Below are 26,020 nucleotides of genomic sequence, written 5' to 3' on the forward strand. Positions count from 1 at the left end.
CCTCCAAAGCCGTTCTGGCCCAGGAACACCCCCGATATGCCACCTTTTTGGTGGCTTATCTCCTGTGCAACCCTATGAGGGTTGCATGGATTTTTTGCACTGTAGCGACTGCAAAATTTAATGCTCTCATTGGTCCCCACTGGTTTATGCAATTACCAACTCCCAAAGCCTACCATTGGATCCTACCTTGCCTACCTGTTTGCTTGATTGGTTAGTTCCTTTCCTTCATTATACTGGCTATTTTGATTGGCTGTGCTGCCCTTCCTTCTCTTTTTGCATTATGGACAGTAACAAAAGAATTCAGCATCATTATGATTATGGCTGATTGCTGGGCTAAAGGAATATTTCTTTGGAAAGTTATTGTTGAGGTTCTTCAAATCAACCTTATACTGGTCCTGTTCTGTTATCAATAAAGACTTTTGCTATGTTTATGCTCCATTCATTATATTGTGCACCGATTTTATTCATAGAAAGTGTGTCTGTGTGCGTGTGTGTGTGTGTGAGAGAGAGAGAGAGAGAGAGGGGAAAAAAAACAATTCACCTCTTTTGGCCAGCAGAGGTTGGGGCTGCTGTCTTAGCTTGCCCACCAGGCAAGGGCCTAGGCTGACAGCTGCCTTGCTACTGTCTTGGCTCACCTGTCCACAAGGGGCTCATTGGGCTGCCTGCTCTCTCAGTGTTGCCTCAGCTCAACCACCCACAACATATGTAGAATTGGAAAATGGTACCCAGTCACACTGCTCAAATGTGCTCTAGGGAATGTACTAGGGTTGCCAGCCTCCAGGTAATAGCTGGAGATCTTCTGCTATTACAACTGATCTCCAGACAAAGTGCACCTGGAGAAAATGGCTGCTTTGGCAATTGGACTCTATGGCATTGAAGTCCCTCCCCCCCAAAAAATCTCCAGGTATTTCCCAACCCAGAGCTGGCAACCCTAGAATGTACCATGAAGGAGTAACGAAATGATTGGCTGCTTGTTTGGGGTCTTCTGATTGGCCTTGTTTTGTTCAGAGCATGCATGGTCTAATGCTCAATTGCTGAAATGCTGGCATGCAGATTTAAAAAAAATGATGAGGTAGGTGGAGCACTGCATACTGGCACAGGCATTTCAGACTGCCAAAAACCTGGGATCAGGCCATTTTAGGGGGGGAGATTTGGGAGAAGATTTGAGCATTAGCATTGCACTTTGGTAAGGTAAGCATGTTCAGGTCAGAATTCCATTATCCAAGTTTAAACAACAGATTACCCCTTATACCAGCGTATGTGGAAGATGCGGGTATGCCACTGTTTCTTTTTCCTATTATTACTTAACTCTATGGCCTTTCTTTGAAATTAATTGTATAGTTATGTCTGATAGATAGCTGGTATACACACTGAGAATACTGTTCTATATGTCATGTCTGAATAGCATCTCTGCATGATAACTAGCAGGGAAAAATGTAAAAGATATTGTAGTGTGATAGATAGATAGATAGATAGATAGATAGATAGATAGATAGATAGATAGATAGATAGATAGATAGATAGATAGATAGATAGATAGATTATTTGTGGCCCTTGGCCAGATAAAACAAGATACATGGACTAAAATGGTTTTACCGACAAAGGTTTACAGTCCGAGTCTTAAGTCACTTTAAAAAATTAAAATAATAAAATAAATAACATCCGAGTTATATCTGCCATTTGGACTAAGCGACTACTCTGTGGCAACGAATTTTCATTGCAGCCGTACTAAATATTACTACCTGAGAGGTGACTGAGGGATTATCTCCTTGTAGGAGCTTTTCTATCTTTTCTCTTTCCCTGTCGGGTCCCATTCTCCCTATGAGGGGCTCAATAAACTTAGAACGAGGTATAGTGTAATAGTTACAGTTCAGGAGAACATGTTCAGTGGTTTCTAAATCCCCAGATTTGCAGGGGCATAGTCTCTCTGCCCTGGATATCTTCTTGAATTTCCCCTCTAACGTAGCAGAGGGTAAGGCTGCGCACCTAGCCAAGGTAAAAGCCCTCCTATATTTGTTTAGCTCTAAGTAACGGAGATAGGCTGCCGGTGCAAGGATAAATTTGGAGTGGGGGGGAGCCATAAATAGGGGCACTCTTGCTAGATCTACTTGTCACTCAATATCTTTAACTCTTTGGTTTATAGTTGACTTAGCTTGATCACACCCTAACGGAAGTGGTGCTAGGGGGGAAAAACCCAGGTTATTTAGTTTGTCTTCATTGGCTATTATCCACTTTGACCTAAAGGTATCACAAAGAATCAGAGGAAGAAGACCCTTGGGGTTGAAATTTATTTTCAACCAGAGATAAAGCGAGGACAACCCTCGCCTCCACCTTCATCATGCCAGTTTCTAAACGGATCATAGCATTTGATACACATCTTGGCAATTGCAGGGCAGCTCTAAGAAACTTGGATTGCACTCGTTCCATGAGAATAAGACATGAGGGTGGAGAGTCAAGTTGTGTTCCATATAACATTTGTGCTAGAGTTTTCGCCTGAAAAAGTTTAAGGGTGACTGGAATATAGTGTGCCCCTTTGGTCCGGAGAAAATTTATTATTGAATGGGCTGATCTTTCTCCTAAATTGGCAACATAGGTATTATGGGCCAGCTTGGAGCCAGATGACTGGATTGTCTTTCTAAGATATTTAAATTGGGTTACCTGTTCCAACCTATGGCCATTTATGCTCCACCTCCTATAATTAGGGCGATTACCAAACACCATTACTTTTGTTTTGTCATAATTGATAGTCAGGCGTTCCTTCTCACAGAACGTTCCCACTCACTAGCGCCCTCCTTAGGCCAACTGGGGTTCTTGAAAGAAGTACTGCGTCATCGGCATAGAGCAGAATATGAATATGCCTGTCCGCTAGTTTAGGTAGAATTGTAGTGTGATTTATCCTTATTAAAGGTATAGGTTTCGGGGGGGGGGGGGCTCAGGAATGGGCTGTAAGCAATGGAACATAATTAAAACTAGGGTTTGTATGACTTTTGTTGTTGTGACTTTATGCCATTTATAAAACACTTGTGCACCATTTATAAACAATCAATCCTTTTTTGTAGGAAAGGTTTGGCACAAGGAAACGTCATCAGGTGCAAAACTAAAACTTAAAACAACAACAACAACAACAACAACAACAACAACAGGATTTGGTGCTTTTAAAACAGAAACAAAATTGAATTTGTTTTGTTCAAATTGATCTAGCTAGCTTGTCAAATGTGGTCTCACCCTAGCTCTACTTTATCCTTGCTCTACCTTTCATCCACCAACCATGATCTTGTGGAAATATTCAGCCCCGTATGCACTGAAAGCACATAGAAGGGAGCCAGTTCTACAAAGAGCACTATAGAAAAAGGACTGTCTGCAAACATTGCACTGAAGGAGGCCAGAGGGCAATGCCAGCAGAGACAATTTCTCTTCCTTGTATGTAACTCCACGTACGTGCAATTGAATGTTAGCCCAGAGGTATTGATGAATCTTACTGGACTGATAAGGAACACAATATTTTAGCTGTTCAGGAAATAAGCCACTGCCAAGAAGGACAAATTAGCAGTTTATTTTATGCATCTTTTGACAACCATTTATACTACATTTTTTACAACATCAGTAATTAATGGTTAATATTGTAAATGTGGCCATCTTACAATATTAATTTATACTACATTGCTGTAGAAGATGCTGGACAAATCTCTCCATTTCTTCTTAATGACATTTTTCTGTGATGACAATGAAGACAATTTATAAGAGAAGTAATGGGTTCCTTTCTGACTCAGGATTTTTTGCGTCCTGATTGGATGTGATGCCACAGAGATACACAGCTTCATTTTTGGTTGATGGACTCTCTCCAGGACTTATAATAGAGTTTCCACAGCACTGCTTTGATCTCCCTGTTCCTTATGCTATAAATTATGGGATTCATCACTGGGGGGAGAATACAGTAAGACATAGTAATTACCCGGTCCAGACCCACCAAAGAGCTGGATGTTGGATTTAGGTTGGCAAAGGTACCAGTGAAAAGAAACAAGGAGACCACAATGAGATGAGGGATGCAAGTGGAGAAGGCTTTCTCTCTGCCCTGCACAGAGGGGATTCTGAACACCGTTTTGAAGATTTCCACATAAGATACAACTATAAAACCAAAACAGCCCAGTCCTAAACATGCACTAAAACCAAGTACCGCAACTTCTATAAGGTACAAATCTGAGCAGGAGAGCTTGAGTAGTTGGGGGATCTCACAGAAGAACTGATTGATGATGTTGGAGCAGAAAGGAACTGTGAAGGTGGCTCCAGTGTGCACGCATGCATAAAAAAGACCACTGATCCACGTGATGGCTGCCATTTGGATGGCTACTTCCTTATTCACCACTATTTCATAATGCAGTGGATCACATATGGCAACATATCGGTCATAAGCCATGACCGTGAGGAGGAAGTAGTCTGATGCCATGAAGAAGAAGAGGAAGAAGACCTGGATAATGCATTCGGAATGAGATATCAATCTGCTGTTCATTAAACAGTTAGCCATGGCTTTGAGTGTAGTTACTGAGATGAAACCCAGGTCCATGAGGGACAAATTTGCCAGGAAGAAATACATGGGACTGTGGAGACCAGAATCGGTAGCTACAGCTGTGATGATGAGAATATTCCCAATGAGTGCTGCCAGATAAATCAGCAGAAAGACCGCAAACTGTACGAGTTGTACCTCTCGAACCTCAGAGAAACCTAAGAGCAGGAATTCAGTAACGAAGCTTTCATTGGACATTTTGGACTTAAGCCATGTCCTGCATGAAAAAAGACAGAAGGTATGAACAAGATTAGTAAGGTAAAACAGACTTTCCCTTGTATTGCATAATTTTTGGAAATAATTATTGTCTCATTTTCAATAAAAAATTATTTGGCAGAGAGATACTGAACATTGCCACAGGTGCTTGGCTTGGACTTGACATCTTTCAACATCGTTCCAGGATGCAATGGCTGAGAGGTAGCCAAGTCCCTGTGGTGCATTGATGGCCTTCTCATAGTGCAGTCAATTAAGTGGCTTAGCAGAAGAACTGGCCCAGGATAGATATGGCATGAACTCAATGTGAGCACTGGCTAACTGTTGTGAAAGCAATAATCAACTGCTAAGGAGAGGGAGGGAAAGGCTGTCTTAATCAAGAAGGTATCACTCCCTTCTTTATTAAGAAAAAGAATAACCAAACAGGAGCTTCTTTGCAGGAAAGGTAACAGCAAAGATGCAGGTGAGTAATGCACCACAGAAGCAAATAGAATTGGACACAGATACTGTCACCAGACACATAACTTTTAGAAAACACCAGACAATAGCATTATTCCAGTCCATGCCAGCAGTAATTGTGCTGCAGTCCCATATTGAAACACACCTACACTAAACAATAAGACAATTGGGGAAATGACATGTGTGGAAGAAGTCTTAGTTTACTTTGTTGTGAATATGGGTTGATGCAATATGGGAGAGTTGGCCAAAAAGAATGAGAATGCTCTGAGCCACCCTTCTTCCCATTTCCTCTCCCTTGTGATGGAGATGGTAAGATGGAGAAGGAAAGAGGTTGATTCAGAAACAATGTAGCAGTTAGTCAATTGATGGGTACAGATAAGGATGAAAAAAATGTGGGCAATTTTAAAGATCAATTAGATAAAGAAACTAAATAAAGAAAAGGAAGGAAGGCACAAATGAGATAATACCTTTCACTTGGCCAAAATCTGATTGCAAGAATGGATAGCTTCAGAACACAGAGAGATCTTCAGGGTAGTATGATGTCTTCCATTTTTGCGGAGGAATATTATGTTTCTGCCACCACTCATACTGATAGGAACCTTAAACAAATGTATTCCTCTCCACATATGACCTCAGATATTCTCTGTTTTCCCAGTAGTCAACGAGACACTTGTGTTGTGGGAAAGATATAGCCAAACATATTCTCAGGGGATGTGTAGGCATTCATTCCCTAAAGGACTACAGAGCTCAACAACAAACAACCGGAGACACAAGCATTATAGTCTTCTCTATGTGTACATCTAAAGTATGAGATATTTTAAAGTGATAATGAGTACGCATTACAATTTATGGATAGGTGCCAAATCTGTCAACTATTTACATGACAAATTCTTTTTTCAAAGCACAACTTGGGGCAGAAGCCTTGGGTCAGGGTGATGGGAATTCAGAGTACACCCAGGGATAGATCAAGAGACGGGAGTTTATGGATTTACGTAGGTCCAGAGGTAGAGCACATTGATTCGAGCCAATCTATATACTCAAAAGGAAGATGACCCTAAATGTAAGGCAACCCCTTAAAACTGCTGTATACTATTCCAATAAATAAGGCTATGAATGAATGAAGAAAAAAACTGCTATACCCACAAATATACATATTATTGGATATACCTGTAACTTATAACTTTGATGGCATACATGTGAAAAAACCTAAGTCTTGCACTTGAATAAACACCGTAGCTCAGAAAGTAGAGCTCTTGAGTCATTCTGGTGTCTTTTGATGTCCACTGGAAGAATTTTTAGATTGAAATTTTAGGCTACATTATACAATCCCTTCTGCTAAATTTGGACACCTTGTTCCCTTCTCTTATATTTCTCTGATGGAGAAATATTTTCTGTTATGGAGAAAGACTTTCTTTGGAAATCATAATAGGAGTTCTGTGATCCAACTTAGTGACGGAGAGTCCATAACAATTTTCTATTGATTTTCTCAATGTGCTACATCATATAACTATTAGAGAAGCATTGACCTCAGTTTATGGTCATCTGCTATTGCAGCATATCAGCATGTTTACAAGGTTGTTGAATGAATGAATGAATGAATACATTTATTTGTATAGCCATAGGCAGTTACAAAGTGTCCTTATAAATAAACATAATTCTGTACAAGGTTGTTGTTGTTGTTTTCAATGGCAGCTCAGAAAAAAGGGAGCATGCAAGTGGCTGGTTGAGGGCAGGTCCTTAAAAAGTGCAACAAACTGTACAGACTACACACACAAAAACCTCAGGAGTCTTCCTTCCAGACACATTGCCACAAAGAAATTCAGCAAAATGACTGGCATGTGCTGCTAACTGTAAAGTGGGGGGGGGGCAATGTAGTTAAAAATCCAAGCTAGAGCAAAAACTCTGTGCAAGTAAGGGGTATAGAAGAGTCTCTGATTTTACAGTTGGTGACAATTGTAGTGGTGACCATTGTGGTGATATTAAAAATCCTGGTTTATTCCTTTTAATTTGGTGATTACATATAACAGGAATCCTGGTGTGGCTCCTGTGGGTGCCAGGGTTCCCCTCTGACCCCTTTCCTGGAGCCCTGCAACTCTTTTTAGAAAGTGGGCAGGGTCACCTTTAAATGTTATAAATAGAGGTGTGCATTTCGCTTTACCGAACCAAAAATCCCAAAAATACAATTTTGGCATTTTTTTTGCTTTTTTTGAGGCCAAAAAAGTGCCTTTTTATAGCAGTAAAAAAAAAAGTCAAATGTGAAAAAGTCAGAAAAAATCGGCAGGAAGGTATTTTCATAACTTTGCAGAGTTTTGGTAAATTTCAGAGTATTAGCCATTTTGGTAAATTTCGGGATTTGAGTTCTGAATAAGGTTGTTCATATCGATAAACCCGAACAAAAAATAAACCCAAAATTAGCCGTGTTGGTAAATTTCAGGATTCAGGTTTACTGAACTCCAAACCTGGGGATAAAGCCAAAGCTGAATAGCCAAATAGATATTCGACTTTTTGGGCTCAACTATTCACCTTTGCTTAGAGGCATGGCTCTGTGCTTTCCCCCCTTTTTCTTCCCTTTTTTTTTTGACTGGTTTTGTTAGGGCCCCATAGTTGTACTATTGGCCCCATAGCTGTACTATTGTGCTGGAGGAATGGGGCAATTTAATGTCCCCATTTGTCCCCACTGGCTGATGCAATTGTGTGTGTGTGAGAAGTGCCGTCAAGTCGCAGCTGACTTATGGCGACCCCTTTTGGGGTTTTCATGTTAAGAGACTAGCAGAGGTGGTTTGCCAGTGCCTTCCTCTGCCCAGCAACCCTGGTATTCCTTGGTGGTCTCCCATCCAAATACAAACCAGGGCTGACCCTGCTTAGCTTCTGAGATCTGACGAGATCAGGCTAGCCTGGACCATCCAGGTCAGGGCTGCTGATGCGATTACCACCTTCCAAAGCCCACCAGCTAATCCTACTTTGCCTACCTGACTGTCTGCTTGCTTGGTTAGATCCTCACCCAATGGATACAGGCAAACAATGTAAAGGGAAATGGATAGAGGGAAACAATGTGTGGTCAGACACATAAGCTGTATCTCTTTTGGGATGTGAATGCAGGTTATTTACCAGGATTTCAGCAGCTCTCCACTACAAAACAATTCTAGCCTTCCTAATGGTTTCTTCCACAGTTTCATGAAACTTCAGAGAAGTGTGCATCGTGAAACATTTTTAATTATTTTGCTTAATTTATTCTGATGAGACACAAGAGACTCCAGGGAGCAAGTATTTAATAAGCCAATAAAAACAAAAATGTGTGAATCTCCTTCACATCTCCATTTCTTCTTCTGTCAGGAATAGCTCACTAGCACAGAGGGAAAGAGAAAAGTAAATCTTATAATACTGGTCTCTGAAGTCTGTGATAACTTGAGTGTCTTGTTTATAATAGTGCAGCAAGCTTTCAAGAAGGATGAGAAAATATAGTCAAAGAAACAAGGTACCAATGAGCACAGCACAACTGTTGAATCAGAATGCAGTGAAGTAGTACACCAGATATCCAAGGTATTTAAGTAATGTCTATTAAAACTAGAGCGTTATTAGGTGTGTAAATAATAGTTACACCCTGTCATAATGTATGGAACTCATCACCACAAAATATGGTGGTAGCAGATTTCTTCATAAACAGTTTTCATAAACTTCATAAACAGAGTCATGGAGGATATTTCTATCAATGATTGTTAAGTATGATAGCTAACTGTGCAATATACATTTGAACACCAGAGGCAAATTGAAATAATAGGGACAGAGAATCTTCCATAACTTGTTTCTGGACATTGGTGGGAATAGGAAATTAGACTAGATGGGTCATTGATCTGACCCAAAGCACTTCTCAGGTGCTTCTGAATGTATATTCATGTGATAGAAACCCGGTACGTTAAAAATTGGACAGAGAGCCATAGCAGGATTTAAGTCCTCCCAGTAAAACTGGTACATCTTTTTGTTGTTCATCTTCATAACTGAACAGACTCTTATGTTGTGCCATGTTCATTTTTGAGAAGCAGATTCGAAAGTTACCAGTTTGGAGGAAATCCTATAATAATTGTTGGTACCGATAAGGAATTGTTTATTCTGTCAGTGGTCCAGATGGGAATGAATACTTCAGATGAGAAGCTGAGGAATTATTTTCTGCAGGGTCCTTTCTCTTTATGTGATCCAGGTCCCTGGATTTTTGACCTAAAGTCCAACCACATTGGTACCAATGACAAAGACTTGCTTTTTCTTCATTATATCTATTTCACAGTGACACATTTCCTTTTGTCTCCACAGAGGTTTATTTCAAAGAAAAAATGGTAAATGAAACAACCATCACAGAATTCTTCCTTTTGGGATTTTCTGATCTCCCAGAGCTCCAGATTTTATACTTTGTGATATTTCTTTCCATTTACTCAGCAGCTTTGGTGGGGAACTTCCTTCTGATCCTGACTGTAGTCCAGAATCCATCCCTTCATAGTCCCATGTATTTCTTCCTTGTCAACCTTTCATTATCAGATGCTTGTTATATCTCTGCCACTGTACCCAAATCCATGGCAATTTCATGGACAAACAGCAAACTGATTTCTTTCTCTGGATGTGTCATGCAAGTGTTCTTAGTGGTAACAGGTGCAGGTACTGAGCTGACCTTTCTCATTGCCATGGCTTATGACCGCTACGTAGCAATTTGTCATCCTCTACAATACACAGTCATCATGAACAGGAATACCTGCGTCCAAATGGCAGCAGCTTCTTGGATTAGCAGCCTAATCAATGCAGTTATACACACTGCAAACACATTCAAGTTGCATTTTTGCAGGTCTAAGATTAAGCAATTTTTCTGTGATATTCCCCAATTATTAATGATTTCTTGCAGTGATATAACAGCCAGTGTGGTAGTGCTTCTTTCTGAAACAATTGTTGTTGGCTCATTTTGCTTTTGTTGTATAATAACTTCTTATGGGTTCATTTTGTCTAACGTGCTGAAAATTAAGTCAGCCCAGGCCAGATCCAAAGCCTTTTCCACCTGCATTCCACACTTGACTGTGTTTTGCTTGTTTCTCTCTACTGCTATGTTTTCTTACATGAGACCAAAATCCATGTCTTCTGGATCAATGGACCTGATGGCTGCTGTATTGTACACTATTTTGCCACCGCTCCTGAATCCCATTATTTATAGTCTGAGAAACAAAGAGATCCGAGTGGCCATGCAGAAAATGTCCAAGAAGCTGTTTGGATTTTGCCTGATGATATGATAAAGTACCCAATGAAGAGAACCCAGCTGACACTAATGTGAATAGCTCAGGTATACCATTTTGGATTTGGTGACTGATGAATTTGCATTGTTAGGATGTATCTGAGTTCAATGTATAACATAATTGCTAGGTGTTTTTTTTTACTATCTCTCTAAACAATGACAATAAATTTATCTATCTATATGACTGATCACCGATCCCCTGTCCATGGAAATCTTAGATTGGGTATTTTTGTTCTAAACTAGAGAAGATGTTTTAGTGTTTGATGTATAGGGCTTTTCTCTTGCCTTTTCTATTTGAACATCCATCGCCTCAGTTACAGTCTGGTAAAACTGTGATGAGATCTTGTTGCATATGTTAGAATGGCTCATATGGAGGTTACAGTTGTTAGCATTATCCCAGTCATTACCTATATATTGTGTGTATTTTATTAATAGTTACTTTAAAACTATTCTATATTTTAAAAGTAGTATTTAAGCCAAGGGGGAGGGAGTGACAGTTTCATACATTATTTCTCTAAAACATGATCAAAATTCATTAAACTGATCCCAGCTGTAAAAGTTATTTCTTTGAGATTTTTGATAATACATCAATGTTGTTAATAACCCAACAAGCCAAATACCTTTAAACCAATTAGTACTATGCAGGGCTTATCTTTCCCCACTTTGCTGCTAGCTCCATTTCTGCAGCTGTAAGTTGACACAAACCAACTCTGAATTTGCAAGGGGTACACACATACCAGCTCTGCTCAGCATGTGGCCAAGTGCCAAGAAATGGGTTTCCAATCATTGAAATGAAACAAGGCAGAGTAAAATCAGGACTGTGCTTAATATCATCACATTTACAGCAGAAAAAAATAGTTATTCCACAGAGCCTTCTTCCATTTCTCATAGGGTTGCCAAATTCCAGGTTGTAGCAGGAGATCTCCTGCTATTACAACTCCTTCCAGCTTATAGAGATCAGTTCATCTGGAGAAAATGACTGCTTTGGCAATTGGACTCTAGGCATTGAATTCCCTCCCCTCCCCAAACCCTGCCCTCCTCAGGATCCGCCCTAGAAATCTTCAGGTATTTCCCAACCTGGAGCTGGCAACCCTACTGAGTAAGGCCATAGGTCCAGCAGTATCTGTTTGCTTCTGCTCCCTTTCTTCCTCCCTCTGCAACCCAGAGCCCATTGAGGAGGAGCTACATGCCACCAGCAGTGTGACTGAGTGCATTCATGTGTGGATAGGAAATTCAAAGGAGTTGAACCATTACTTTTTTATATAGTTTTATTTCTTTACACACACAAACATATAAACGTTCAAACAAAAACAATAATATTGTTACAATTTATATGGAGCTTACTTTTTTAAAATTACATTTTAGTAGTTCACTTCTTTTGAATTACATAACTCTATATTCTCAATATATCTCCATATCTAATAACGTGTTTATTGGAAAACATGTATTGCCTAAATCCTTCTTCTTCTATTTTAACTTAATGTTATTCTTAATTCATATTTATTTATTTATTTATTTATTTCAAATTAATAGCCTGCCCTCATTCCTAGCCAAGCCAGGCTCAGGGTGGGGACAGTGGCGGACCTACATTTTTGGGGCCCTGAAGCTCGAACTGTTATGGGGGCCCCTTCGCAACCAGCAACAATAGGGCATCGTCCAACAAGGTCCAAAGGACCTTGCTGCCCTTGCAAGAACCTCAAGGCTCAAATGGTGGAGAACAGGGTAGTGGGGTGGAGTCCTTGAAAATGGGCCATACAGTGATGAAATAAAACTACAGAACTATTAAGCCATGCACCAACAATCCAGCTGCCCAAATGTAGGCTCTGAATAGATCCTGGCAAGCTCAGTGAGCCCTTACAGCTGGGGGTTCGAGCACTGCAAGCCCCTGAGCAAATTTTTAAATTTGACCAATTACAGGGACATTTTGAGGCCCTATGAAATGGGTATTAGAGCATACTCTAAGGTCAATATTAAGTACTTCAACCCATTGGCTTATGATTCTATCACTTTAAAAACTCCATCGATTTTGTTGAGAAATTCACTCATTAAAAAAAGTTGCTTCAGGTGGCCCCTCTGGGATTAGGGGCCCTGAAGCTTCAGCTTCATTAGTTTCACAGTAGATCTGCCTCTGGGTGGGGAACAACCTCTAAAATACATAAAACCATAAAACATCAGTAAACATCAATAAAACATCATATTATAAACCATAAATAATGTGGTCTAAAATAACCCAGATGCCATCATGTAACTGGATTTCAGCAGGTCAGCCCCCTCCCAGATGCCAAGAGTGGGGAGGGGAGATGGGGAGGCTAGCAATGATGGATATACTCATGGCTGACCTCAATTATAGGCCTGGTGGAATAATTCTGTTTTACAGGCACTGTGGAACTCCTTAAGATCCCACAGAGCCCTTATGTCACCAAGAAAGCTATTCCACTAGGCTGGGGCCAGGGCCAAAAAAGCCCTGGCCCTTGTTGAGGACAGCAGCACATTCTTCAGGCCAGGGATCACCAGCAGATTACTTCAAGAAGAGCGTAGAGTTCTTTGGGGGGGGGCATATAATTTTAAAAAAAACATTCAATTTTTCCTGAAATTCTGAAATTGGTCTACTATGTAGACAGGATGTTAGTTTTGCCATAGCCGCATATTCAGTTAATTTATTCAAGAGATGAAAATCTACAATAGTGCCATAGGTAACAATGTGGAGACCGAGGGCACAACCAGGTGTGAATGTGTCACCATGTTTGCTGGTACACTACAGAAGACTACAGAAGGACAACAAAACAGTACATTTGGTTGTTCAGGCAGCTGGGACTGGAAAGACCCATAATCCTCACAATTTATTGTAGCATTGAGGAATAAAAATACAGAGAGAAAAGGGAGGGGAAAAGGGAGAAACTGCTGAAGTGTCATACTCTACCATATGGTTTAGCATAAAAATTGAGCAATTACATAGATCATATAGAATCAGCATGTTAGCTTATGCTTGTACCAATGAATCATGACATTCTGAAGTTAACAAAACCAAGAAACACTCCCCCCTTTATTACAGTTTCTCTGAAAATGACTGAGATTCACATGTGGTATCCAAGACACTTTGACATTTTCTGCATGGCCATTCGGATATCTTTGTTTCTCAAGCTATAGATGATGGGATTCATGATAGGGGGCAAAACTGTATACAAGAAAGCAGCCAATAAGTCTACAGGTGTAGATGACAAGGCCTTTGGTTTAATGTATGAAAATGCACAAGTGAAAAAAAACAAAGAAAAGACTATCAGGTGTGGTGTGCAGGTGGAAAAGGCTTTTTTCCTGCCCTGAGCTGACTGGATCTTGGACACCGCAGAGAAGATGAACTTATAAGAAATGAATATACACAAAAGGCAAAATAAGCCTACAGTAAGTGTAGTTGCGATAAAAAGCCATTCATTGGCCGCTGTATCTGTGCAAGATATCAACAGTAATTGAGGGATGTCACAGAAAAATTGCTTGACACCTGACCTACAGAAATATAACCGAAAGGTATATGCTGTTTGTATGACTGCATAGATGAGACTGCTCATCCAAGAAGCACCTGCCAATTGGAGGCAAGTGTTCCAGTTCATGATCATCTGGTACTGCAGAGGACGGCAGATTGCCACATAGCGGTCATAAGCCATGATGGTGAGGAAGGACAGCTCAGCAAATAAAAAAGTGACTACTAGGAAAACCTGAGTGACACATCCAAAGAATGAAATCTGTTTTGTGTTCATCAAGGAATTGACCATGGATTTAGGAACAGTAGTTGAAATGAAGCAGGCATCTATAATGATAGGTTGACCAGGAAAAAATACATGGGGTTGTGAAGGTGGGGATTCCAGGCTACTGTCAGGATGAGAAGGAAGTTCCCCATTAGGGTTGCCAAGTAAATGGAGAGGAATACCATGAAGTGTAAAATCTGCAGCTCTCTGAGATCAGAAAATCCCAGAAGGAAGAATTCTGTCATCGTTGTTTGATTTATCATTTCTGTTCTGGAAAAATAGAAACTGGAGAGACAGGAGAAATTATCGGTAATAGGATTTCAGAAACATCTCCCCCCATGCACATACTATAAATTAAGCAAAGTAGTCTGCAAGAAGTCTGTTTCAATGTTGGAACTATTTTTATTGTTGCCATGCTTTGTGATATCCCTTTGTGCAATGTTATGATTGACTTGGTTGAATATTCTTAATTTCAAGCTCCCATTTCAAATGGAAGTACAAAGGATTGGATCCAACCAACTGTTCTGCTGGTGAAAAAGGGAGTAAGGGGTCTCCTTTGACCACCAAAAATGCAATAGTGGGAATTATGGGTGGGGATCAAGGTCAAAAGCCATATGGTACTGCACCGTTATAAGGGGATGGGGGCAGAATTCAGTGAGATGGAGCAAAAAAGAGGGCTCCAACCAACCAATGTTAATTCAACCAATGTTAATTTTTAATAAAATATATAAAATGTATAACTGCATTATGAAATGATTATAACTTTTTTAACAAGTCTGATGGGCTTATTTCAGCATTTAACAAAAAGTAATCCAACTGCCTACGTTCAAGAGGCTTTGTTTGTAGGAACAGAATTGCTTGCAGCCTTGTTCTGCAGTTGTCAAATCACATACATATGAATGCATGGAAACAGTTCCCCATGTTTCCTCTAGTGAAATGACCACATCAGTGACTTGTGTCACTATTAAAATATCCCTGCGAACACCACCACTTAGTCCCCTCTATGGCCGCTGGCCGCTGCAAGCTAAATCACATTTTTCACCTGTATCCCATGGTCCAGATAAATTCTTCAATCACATAATGTTGTCGTTTACCATGTGTGCTTGATTGTGTTTTGTGTCACAGTAAGCCATCTTACAGGTTTAAAACAAAAAACAAAGGAATTGTCATACCAAAAGACCAAGAGCAATTTGAATTAGACTTCACCTACAGATACATTTCCTCAGAGAATTTTCTAGTGACCTATATATTCTCACCTGTCCGGTCAAAGTTTCATTTTCCATCATACAGCTATTGCAGATTTCTGAAAAATCAATATTTGAATAATCATTACAACAATATAGGCATGATCAGCACCTTTACACTACCACCTCATTGTGTAATCATAGTTTGAGGCTTCTTGAGATGTTATCTACACTCTGAAATTAGGGTATATAGAAAGTGGAGTAGGAACAAATGTTTGGGTCCCACACCCCACCTACATGCAATTGCTGGAAAGTAAGGATGGTGTATATACACATAGAAATAAGAAGGAGGAGAAGGAGGTGGTGGTTATTATACCTCACTTCTTCTCTACCTTTCAGGAGTCTCAAAGTGGCTTACTATCACCTTCCCTTCCCCTCCCCACAGCAGACATTTTGTGAGGGGCTGAGAGCGTTTGGACAGAAGTGTCACTAGCCCGAGGTCACCCAACAGGCTTCATGTGTAGGAGTGGGGAAACAAACCCGGTTCTCCAGATTAGAGTCTTCCCTCTTAACCATTACACCATGCTGGCTCACCTGGTGATCCAAGTAATGGGGATGCTATGCTAAATGTTAAATGTTCCTGATTGTGGTGATAGAGCCTACGCATACACAGTGCCAGTAACTTCATAAGTCATTTTGCCCCACCGTCCTGATGCTTCTCCCTGGATGTGTGGAAAAGAGACAGGAGGAATGCTGTCCTTGCTCTCTACTCAGATTATCTACCAGGACAGTGTTCCAAAAAAACAGCAGAAATGGCAGTCCTGGGGTGTCTGACCCACTTGAGACCCCAAGCCCCTGGGATGAAGACTAGTGGTTATAGTAAGCAAAGATGGTAAGGCAACAAGACAGAAGCTCAAAATCCTAAGCAGGTCTACTCAGTAAAGATGAGAAGTGTGTGGCATTGAATAAAAAAGCTAGCTGGATCCAACTCATTATATCTTACTTTATGGAATCAGAAACACTTCTCCAATAACCCCATATTTCCTTCTCCACCCCCACTGGGAGCCTTCTTTAAAACCTCACAAGCATTTCAATAGTTAGCATTAAAACTGGGACATCCATAACCATGTCTTGTGAACCTGCTTCCTCACTGTAGTGTGGCTCCTGGTTTCATTGCTGCTTCCCCCTTTATATCCCAACTTCTGTTCAGATCTCATTCCAACTGCACATCACTTATTAAGGCTTGGCAATGCTATCTAAAAATGAAAACATCCTTGTCATTCTTCAGACAAAATAATGATATAAAAATATTAACCTCGTCTTGTTTTCTCAGATGTGGTTTTCAGGAGGAGAGAGCACTAGGAAACAGATTTACTGTCTTTGCTCTTGTTTTGATATTTTAACCATTTGTCCCTCTGGGTCTTTGTTGCTGAGATATGCTCTAGAGGGCATACCTTTTTAATTTTCTTGTCAGACTTTTTATCAAACTAAAGAAGGAATTAGAAAAGCCCATTAATAGGAACCACTGGATAGAAAAAGTAGCCTCGTAATCTCTTTGCAGGGAAATGATACTTTACACATGGACACATGAAGCTGCCTTATCAGACCCTTGGTCCATCAAAGTCAGTATTGTCTACTCAGACTGGCAGCAGCTCCCCAGGGTCTCAGGCAGGGGTCTATCACATCACCTACCTGCCTAGTCCTTTTAATTGGCAGTGCCAGGGATTGAACCTGGGACCTTCTGCATGCCAAGCTGATGCTCTACCACTGAGCCACAGCCCCTCCCCTCTGGTACTTTACCCCTGGTATCTATGCAAAGGGAGGGAAGGAAGCATAGTATAGCCCGATCTCATCAGATCTTGTTCACTGTGTTACACATGTAGTACATACATTCAGGCTGGAAATCAGGGTGCGCTGATGAAAGAGGGGGTGTTGGCAATGTTGCTAGGGTTAGCCAGACTAAACACCATGAGTTGCCTTATCATACCAGAAGGTTAAAATGTTACTCCTTTGTGCACAATAAAGAGAACACAGCTGAAGCCTTTGCAGTGGACATGAACAGACAAGAAAGATATTTTTATATACCTAAAAAATGCCCCAGGTTTGCAGAAAAATCTGAAACTTTTTTTTTTAATTGGGGGGTTAAAACCCCCAAAATGACAAAAGAGTGTCTTTAAGAAACAGATGCCCACAGTGGCCATTGTTAGGTAACCACAAATGTTTTGCCAGCATTCCAGGCTTGATATCTCAGTAAAAGGCAGGGGTGGCAAGGACCTTTCCAGGACTGTTTTGGGGATTGTTGAAATGTTAGAGGTTTATGCCCTCTCAATGATATTGGACCTACAGAACTTTAACTTAAAAGTGATAGTAGTTTCTAAGTCTGCATGAATTACACTACTTATTCAGGAAGCATCTACCACATGATCACATGCACACCAAATCATGATTGTCTTGTATAGTAAAGGATGGCAAATGGTTACATAATTATCATAAGCCATGAAAATGAGGATGGCAAGTTCACTGTAGAGAAATGTGGCAACTAAGAAAAGCTGTGTGACACATACATAGAAAGAAATGGGTTTGTTGTTTTGTCAGTGAAATGACTATATATTTGGGGACAGTTGTAGAAATCTTGGTAATATCTAGCAACAAGAAGTACTCAGGGCCACAATTATGATTTTGCAACTCAATTTTTTTGTATTTTGTGATGTTTCTCTCCATTCATTTTATAGTCTTAGTGCAGAATTGACTCCTTCAAAAACATGACAAAATGCAAAATTTGAGTCCCTATTTCCACATTAGAAGAAGAAGAACAAGAACAAGAACAAGAAGAGTTGGTTTTTATATGCCGACTTTCTCTACCACTTAAAGAAGAATCGAACCGGCTTACAATCACCTTCCCTTCCCCTCCCCACAGCAGACACCCTGTGACAACAGACGCCTCGGAGAGTGGTGGAGTCCCCATCTTTGGAGTTCTTTAAGCAGAGGCTGGATGGCCATCTGTCAGGAGTAGTTTGATTGTGGGATCCTGCACTGCAGGGGGGGGGGGTCGCTGAGGATGTGGGGGGGAGGTAGTTGTTAATTTCCTGCATTGTGCAGGGGGTTGGACTAGATGACCCTGGTGGTCCCTTCCAACTCTATGATTCTATGATTCTAGGTAGGTGGGGCTCAGAGAGCTCTAAAAGAACTGTGACTAGCCCAAGGTCATCCAGCTGGCTTCATGTGGAGAAGTGGGGAATCAAATCTGGTTCTCCAGAGTAGAGTCCACCACTACAAACCACTGCTCTTAACCACTACACTATGCTGGCTCTCACAGTGACTCTTCCTTCCAATGAATCTCTGAATCCTAATCTCACTGCTCATCCACCTTCCCAACAAACCAATTTGCTAGATGTAGGGGTGACAAAATAGAGGTTGAAGGATCCCATTAACCTCTGCAACACTAAGCAATGGTAATTAAAACTAGGGCTTGTATGACTTTTGTTGTTGTGTTTTTATGCCATTTATACAACACTTGTGCACCATTTATAAACGGGGCTCCGACTTACCCGCAGAGCCCAAGGTTGCTGGGCTGGGCTGTGGCGGGTGCAAGCGAACCGGACCGCCCCCCCCCCCCCCCCGCTCCGAGGGCGGGCGGCTGCTGAACAGGGGGAGCCCGGGGCTTCTGGCCGGCGCGGGCTCCTTCACTCCTCAGGCAGCTGGATGGGGGAAAGCAGCGTCGTACCATGTGCTGCTTTTGCAGCTGCGTGCCTGCCCGCCCGTCATTGGAGGGAGCCAGTTTGAACGAGCCAATCAGGCTCGGGCTCCCAATGGGGGGGGGAGCTGGCCTCTGAGCAGCCGGACCTGAGTTTTTCACTCGGGTCCGGCTTCCCGGCATTTAAAGAGGCCGCGCTCAGGGCAGCCCTCAGTCGGCTTCCAATTGTCCCTCCCACCCACCGCTGTATCATACTATTTGAGGTTTGTTTAATTTGTTCTTGCTCTTTCGTCACAACTTTGTGCGGTTTGGCATGGGGGCCGGATCCAGTTTGGGGGGGAAACTGGCCTGCGTGCCTTTTTTCCCCAACAGGGAGGATCCCAATGAGGGATTTTGGGGGAGGCCGGAAGGGGACAGGCCAAGATGGAAGGCTGCCATGAACAACCCGGTGGGGGCTGTCAGGGGGCATGCCTTGCCATGTGCTGTCAAATGGCCTCCTTCCAAGTGGCGGGGGACCACACAGCTGGCTGCCGCCCTCGTGTGTCCCAGGAACTGCCATCTCAAAAGTGGCCCAGCATGGCTGGGTATTTTCATCGGCCTGCTATGGTGGCAGGCCGATGGTAGGATAACGCTCCCATGCCATGCCAATGCCTTGCTGCTGCAAACAATAAAGTTGTGCCATTCCTCCAAGCTGGTTGTATGTCATCTTTGGGTCACTCTGCTGGGGTATGGCTGGGTTCTCACGCTTAATGGGCCGGGCCCGCTAGAGCGCCCCACACAATTAGGCACTAGCCCGGCAAACAATCAATCCTTTTTTGTAGGAAAGGTTTGGCACAAGGAAACATAATCAGGTGCAAAACTAAAAGTTAAAACAACCACAGGATTTGGTGCTTCTAAAACAGAAACAAAATTGAATTTGTTTTGTTCAAACTGATCTAGCTAGCTTGTCAAATGTGGTCACACCCTAGCTCTACTTTATCCTTGCTCTATCTTTCATCCACCAACCATGATTTTGTGGAAAAGTTCAGCCCCATGTGCACTGAAAGCACATAGAAGAGCACTATAGAAAAAGGACTATCTGCAAACATTGCACTGAAGGAGGCCAGAGAGCAATGCCAGCAGAGACAATTTCTCTTCTTTTTATGTAACTCCACGTATGTGCAATTGAATGATTGCAGAGAAGTATTTATGAATCATACTGGACTGGTAAGGGACATAATATTTTAGCTCTTCAAGTAATAAGCTATTGCCAACAAGAAGAAAGTAGCAGTTTATTTTTATGCAACTTTGACAACCATTTATAGTACATTTTTGACAATACCACAAATTAATGGTTAATATTAGTTATTGTAAATATCTTCTGTTATGGAGAAAAACATTCGTTGGAAATCTTGATGGGAGTTCTGTGATCTGACTTAGTGACGGAGAGTCCATAACAATTTTCCATTGATTTTCTCAACATGCTGCATCATTAGAGAAGCATTGACCTCAGTTTATGGTCATCTGCTATTGCAGCATATCAGCATGTTTACAATGTTGTTGAATGAATGAATGAATGAATACATTTATTTGTATAGCCATAGGCCTTTACAAAGTGTCCTTATAAATAAACAGAATTCTGTACAAGGTTGTTATTGTTGTTGTAAGTGGCAGCTGAGAAAAATGGGAGCTGGCTAGGAAGTGGGGTGTGCAAGTGGCTGGTTGTGGGCAGGTCCTTAAAAAGTGCAACAAACTGTACAGACTACACACACAAAAACTTCAGGAGTCATCCTTCCAGACACATTGCCACAAAGGTGGTATGAAAAAATGCAGCAGAAAGTTAGGAGAAATTCAGCACAATGACTGGCAAGTGATGCTAACTGTAAAGTTGAGGGGGGGGCAATGTAGTTAAGAATCCAAGCTAGAGCAAAAACTCTGTGCAAGTAAGGGGAATAGAAGAGTCTCTGATTATACAATTGGTGACAACTGTAGTGGTGACCACTGTGGTGGTATTAAAAATCCTGGTTTATTCATTTTAATTTGGTGATAATGTATAGTAGGATTCCAGTGTGGCTCCTGTGGTCATGACTTCAGTTGGCTCTAATATCACCCCCCCCCCGACAACCTGCTTTCCAAAAGAAGGTTGCCCTGAGTAGAGGCTTGATTTTCCCACACCATGACTATCTCTTGGAATCAGATTTTTCATGACCACAATAAAGGCCTGCTCACAGGATGTCATTTGCCACAAAAAAAAAAAAATGTTTTCTGTGCCTTATTTCTATTGCATTAAGCCTTTCCCCTCCATTTGGAAGCTCATTTGCAAGGACATCATGCAAAGTGACCCAGAAACAAAGGCAGACCCCAGACTTTGAGGCACCAGCTTGGAATCACCTCTTTTCACCAGTCCTTGGCAACACTGAATTTTTGAACCTGATAGACAGCTCTGCTTGCAAATGCTTGGAGGATAAGGTGACCCCTTTGCAGGCCCATAAAATTGGACCCCCTGTCCCAAAGTTCACCAAACTTTAGTGACTGTTGGAGGAGAGTCCCTTGCAGCCATGCTGGAAATTTGGAGACTCTACCTCCAAAAATACCTCCCCGAGCTTCATAGAAATTCCCATTGACAACAATGGGCTTGAATTTTTCAGGAAACCAGGAAATAAGCCAAATACCCATATTTACTGGTAGGGTCATTTGGCTTATTTCAGGTTTACCAAAAAAAAAAAAATGGCCTGAAAAAAACCAAACCCGAAATTTACTTTTTTTTTTTTTTGCACAACCCTAGTTCTGAAACTCTTGGCTGATTACAAAAAAAATAAATAAAAACAATAAAAACAATTAAATACACTTCATTAGGCAAGAGAAAGCCCCACAGATCAATACATGCAATGCAGAATCTCCAGGGAGGAACATCTTTAACAGTTTATATACACTGACTTTATTTTCCAACAGTGATTCCTTCTCCATCATTTGTTACGCTCTCAGAGCAAGACTCTTTCTAATAACAGATGTGAAGTCTCAAGAGATTTTATAGTATTTTTTCTTAGGGGAAAAAGGATTCAGGGACCTCACAGACTATTTGTGGCAGTGATTTCTGATTCAAATGCTGGGTAAACTTACTAAAGCATCAGCAAGGTGTAACTCAGTTTAGCTGCCAAATGAGAAAGAAACAACACACAGTATTGCTATAGTCAAAAAGGGCAAGAGTCCAGTAGCACCTTAAAGACTAACAAAAATATTTTCTGGTAGGGTATGAGCTTTCGTGAGCCACAGCTCACTTCTTCAGAATTGCTATGACTTAGGAATTAACTGGTTCTGTATCTCTGTCTTTTGGTATGCCAGTAAAGGTTAATGAAATGAAATGAAAAATGAAATGAAACTGGTTCTGTACATGGAGGCATTTTTTCTTCTTCTAGTAAGTACATTTTATTATGCATGACAACCCCAACAACACCGTACTTTCATTATCCTGCTTAATTGTGTGTGAAAAGTGTTGTCAAGTCAAGCTGATTTATAGCAACCCACTAAGGTTTTTAAGGCAAGAGACTAACAGAGGTGGCTTGCTATTGCCTTCCTCTGCATAGTGACCCTGTTATTCCTTGGTGGTCTCCCATCCAAGTACTAACCAGGACTAACCCTGTTGAGCTTCTGAGATCTGACAAGATCAGGCTAGCCTAGGACATCCAGGTCAGGGCCCTATGAAATTACTACCCAACAAATCATAATTTTAACAATGTTCTGCCTTTTAGTTTAAATCAATACGGACTATATTCTGAGAATTTTAAATGCTATAGACTCAGGTAGTCCCTGCAATCTTTAAATGAAGAAGAAAATGATTCTTTCATATTGTCCTTTATCTTGTATGTTGTGATTTTAAAGATTTCCCAGTATTGTATAATAGAGTATACAAACTTTTGAATGGAAGGATGGATGTGTATGTATATGTAAAATGTAAGTATCTGGAAAAAAGCTATCATAACAATTGGACAACCATGGGATATTGACAGTTTTGAAATATATTAAGGTCTGATTCATTTGTTTGAATGGCTAGTTTTGTCAGAGGCAAGAATGATGCGGGTTTTCCAGAAGAAAAAAATTAACCAGAAATGTTTCCAGTGGCCTAGATACATGTGACCTTGTTTAGTATATTTATTTTGTCCTATAGTTACTCCCAAAAAAAGAGTAAGTAATCTTATGTGCCAACAGCAACAAAAACATGAATTGAAATATCTCAGTGAGAAAGATAAATAAATTGGATGTTTTTTCAATGTTATATTTAAACAAATGCAAGGAGTTTTGCGGAAACTATTTTTATTGGACCATCTGCAAAAATTAAAAGACATCATAGCATGTACTTCATTTACCTGGAATACATTTAAAAAGGCACTGAAAGCTGTTGACATACTCATTCTCACTGTACATGATATGCTATCAACTTGGTTGCCCACAGATCTGTTTCAAGAGAGTTTAAATTTCATCCATGGATGTCATTGAGGCTTCTTGGTTTCACTGTCACACTCCATAGCATCACATGCATTGCTTGTTAGTTCCATGTCTGATTGGTGATTACAATATCCCTTCCACTAATGTGAAAGGAGATATATTTTAGCACTGGTTTTGATTAACATGTACCGCCAATCAAGTAAAATCATAACTTCATGGGGTTTTTTTGTTTTGTTTTAATATGGATTATTATAGGTATTTGTGGTTTTATTTCTCCAATCACCTGTAGAAGATACACTTACTCTCTCGCACAATGTCTAGGGATAATCACCTGAAAGACATTAATTACAGTTTGACAACTGCTAATCTTGCCTAATGGCACCTTTTCCACTGTTATGAATTTTATGAAACAGTGGAGTGGCATTTGACAAGTATCACAGCTGGTGACAACTGAGATCAGATTGTTAGCCACTAAATTTGATATGTTGGTTTTATTTTGGCTATCTTGTATAGAAAATGGGCTGGATCTAATAGTTCACCTCTGCTAAGGAACAGATCTTTCCACTAGAAGAAGGAATCTTTTTGCCAGTGTAAGAGTCCTCATGTAATGGAAGGGAACCATTGGATCTAGTCCTATATATGCAGGGGGGGGGGGAAGAGAATAACCTAGACAGAGTAAAATGCCATGTAACCTCTGTTCGTTTTAACAGGAGTATACTTTATTAGCAATGGAATCCATATGAAAATTATGGGCTGGATCCTATGTGCTAGATCCAATCAGCTTTCCTGCTGATGAAAATGGAGCAGAATCCCCTTTGATTACTGAGAAAGATTGCCCAGAAAAAAGCTACATGAGATAAGTGCCATAGTAGCAGGAAATTGGGCAAGACTGAGTGAAAAGATTGTCTAAATCCAACCCTATGACTCCCTTCCTTTGTGCTGAATTATATGATTCCCTTACCACTGCATCTTCTTTCAACAGGGAACAACTTCCTTCAAACAAATATATATATATATATATTTGTTTGAAGGAAGTTGTTCCCTGTTGAAAGAAGATGCAGTGGTAAGGGAATCATATAATTCAGCACAAAGGAAGGGAGTCATAGGGTTGGATTTAGACAATCTATATATATATATATTCCATTGGAGAAGCAGTTGTTCCACCAGAAAAAAAAATCATTCTCTATTGGGATTTTTTTTAACCCTTAAAAGAAGACTGCAGAAGAAAGTCATAAAATCAACCCTATGCTTGCAGTTGTTATTAGAAAAGCTGAGTTAGGATCCAATCAAAGTTGGAGTTGAAGGTATGGGCTTAACTTTTGGCACTGCAATCAGCATATCCAAAAGGAGTTTAACAGAGACTGAATCCTGCCAATTGTTTTTTTAATTACTGCAAAAAAAAATTAAATAAGTGTCACTCAAAGTATTAGCTGAGTAACTGGACAATGGGAGCATGGCTAACTAATTTTAAATCTTATTTCTCTCTGTCTGCCTATTGATTAAGGTTGTGGAATGGAGCGGGAGAATTACACCAGAAGAGTGAGTGAATTTGTCCTCCAGGGTTTGTCCCAAAGTCCAGAACACCAGCACTTCCTGTTTGTCATCTTTCTGTTCATCTACTTAGCTACGTGGCTTGGAAATCTCACAATAATCATCACTGTGATCTGTGACTGTCATCTTCACACCCCTATGTACTTTCTTTTGGCTAACTTGGCTTTGCTGGAGCTTTCTGAATCCACAGTCACAGCACCGAAGTTGTTGCAAATTCTCCTTTCTCAGCACAAAACCATCTCCTACACTAACTGTATTATTCAGATGTTCAGCATCCACTTCATTGGTGGTACCGTCGTTTCTTTTCTTGTGGTGATGGCAGCTGATAGGTACCTGGCTATTCATAAACCATTGCAATATATGACTATCATGACCCGGAACATGTGTTTGAAGGTAATGGTAGGCACTTGGACAGTTGCTTTCATTCATACCATTACTGTGATGTCAATGGTAATTCAATTACCATTCTGTGGTCCCAACATACTTGACAATTTCTATTGTGATATCCCGCAGGTGGTCCAGTTAGCCTGCACAGACACCTACTTTGTTGAGCTGTTTATTATTACCAACAATGGACTGGCTATTACAGGGGTCTTTACTGTATTGCTCTTTTCATATACTGTCCTCTTGTTTAAGATAAGAAACCATCTCTCCGAAGGAAAGCACAAAGCTATTTCCACTTGCGTGGCCCAAATCACAGTGGTGTGCTTGCACTTCATCCCATGTGCCTTTGTTTACGATCAGCCTTTTCAAAAATTTCCAGAAGATAAATTTGTCTCTGTCATCTACACAGTTATTTCACCTGTGTTGAATCCAATCATCTATACTTTAAGAAACACAGAGATGAAAAATGCCATTAGGAGATTAACAGGCAAGATATTTTTCTCCCATAGGAATGTAAAGATGAAGCATGTATTGCCTGTAAAATAG

The 26,020-nt window shown here is 40.7% G+C and overlaps 3 protein-coding genes and 1 pseudogene across 3 annotated transcripts; 2 read left to right on the top strand and 2 right to left on the bottom strand.

Moving 5' to 3' along the window:
* Positions 1–3,817: 3,817 nt before the first annotated feature.
* On the bottom strand, positions 3,818–4,768 carry LOC130490640 (olfactory receptor 14I1-like). Its single transcript, XM_056864454.1, has one exon. It carries the CDS (start codon positions 4,757–4,759, stop codon positions 3,818–3,820), a length of 942 nt encoding a protein of 313 aa, XP_056720432.1. The 5' UTR covers positions 4,760–4,768.
* A 4,790-nt stretch (positions 4,769–9,558) lies between these two features.
* On the top strand, positions 9,559–10,497 carry LOC130490641 (olfactory receptor 14C36-like). The gene has a single exon (XM_056864455.1). It carries the CDS (start codon positions 9,559–9,561, stop codon positions 10,495–10,497), a length of 939 nt encoding a protein of 312 aa, XP_056720433.1.
* Positions 10,498–13,573: 3,076 nt separating this feature from the next.
* Positions 13,574–14,502, bottom strand: LOC130490643 (olfactory receptor 14C36-like; annotated as a pseudogene).
* Positions 14,503–25,051: 10,549 nt separating this feature from the next.
* LOC130490644 (olfactory receptor 4D9-like) lies at positions 25,052–26,020 on the top strand. The gene has a single exon (XM_056864456.1). The coding sequence runs from the start codon at positions 25,052–25,054 to the stop codon at positions 26,018–26,020; it is 969 nt and encodes a 322-aa protein (XP_056720434.1).

Source organism: Euleptes europaea, chromosome 18 (assembly GCF_029931775.1).
Source record: "Euleptes europaea isolate rEulEur1 chromosome 18, rEulEur1.hap1, whole genome shotgun sequence".
Taxonomy (NCBI): Eukaryota; Metazoa; Chordata; class Lepidosauria; order Squamata; family Sphaerodactylidae; genus Euleptes; species Euleptes europaea.

Excerpts from the sequence above, each read along its gene's own strand:
- LOC130490644 (XM_056864456.1), top strand. The coding sequence starts at position 25,052 with ATGGAGCGGGAGAATTACACCAGAAGAGTGAGTGAATTTGTCCTCCAG.
- LOC130490640 (XM_056864454.1), bottom strand. The coding sequence starts at position 4,759 with ATGTCCAATGAAAGCTTCGTTACTGAATTCCTGCTCTTAGGTTTCTCT.
- LOC130490641 (XM_056864455.1), top strand. The coding sequence starts at position 9,559 with ATGGTAAATGAAACAACCATCACAGAATTCTTCCTTTTGGGATTTTCT.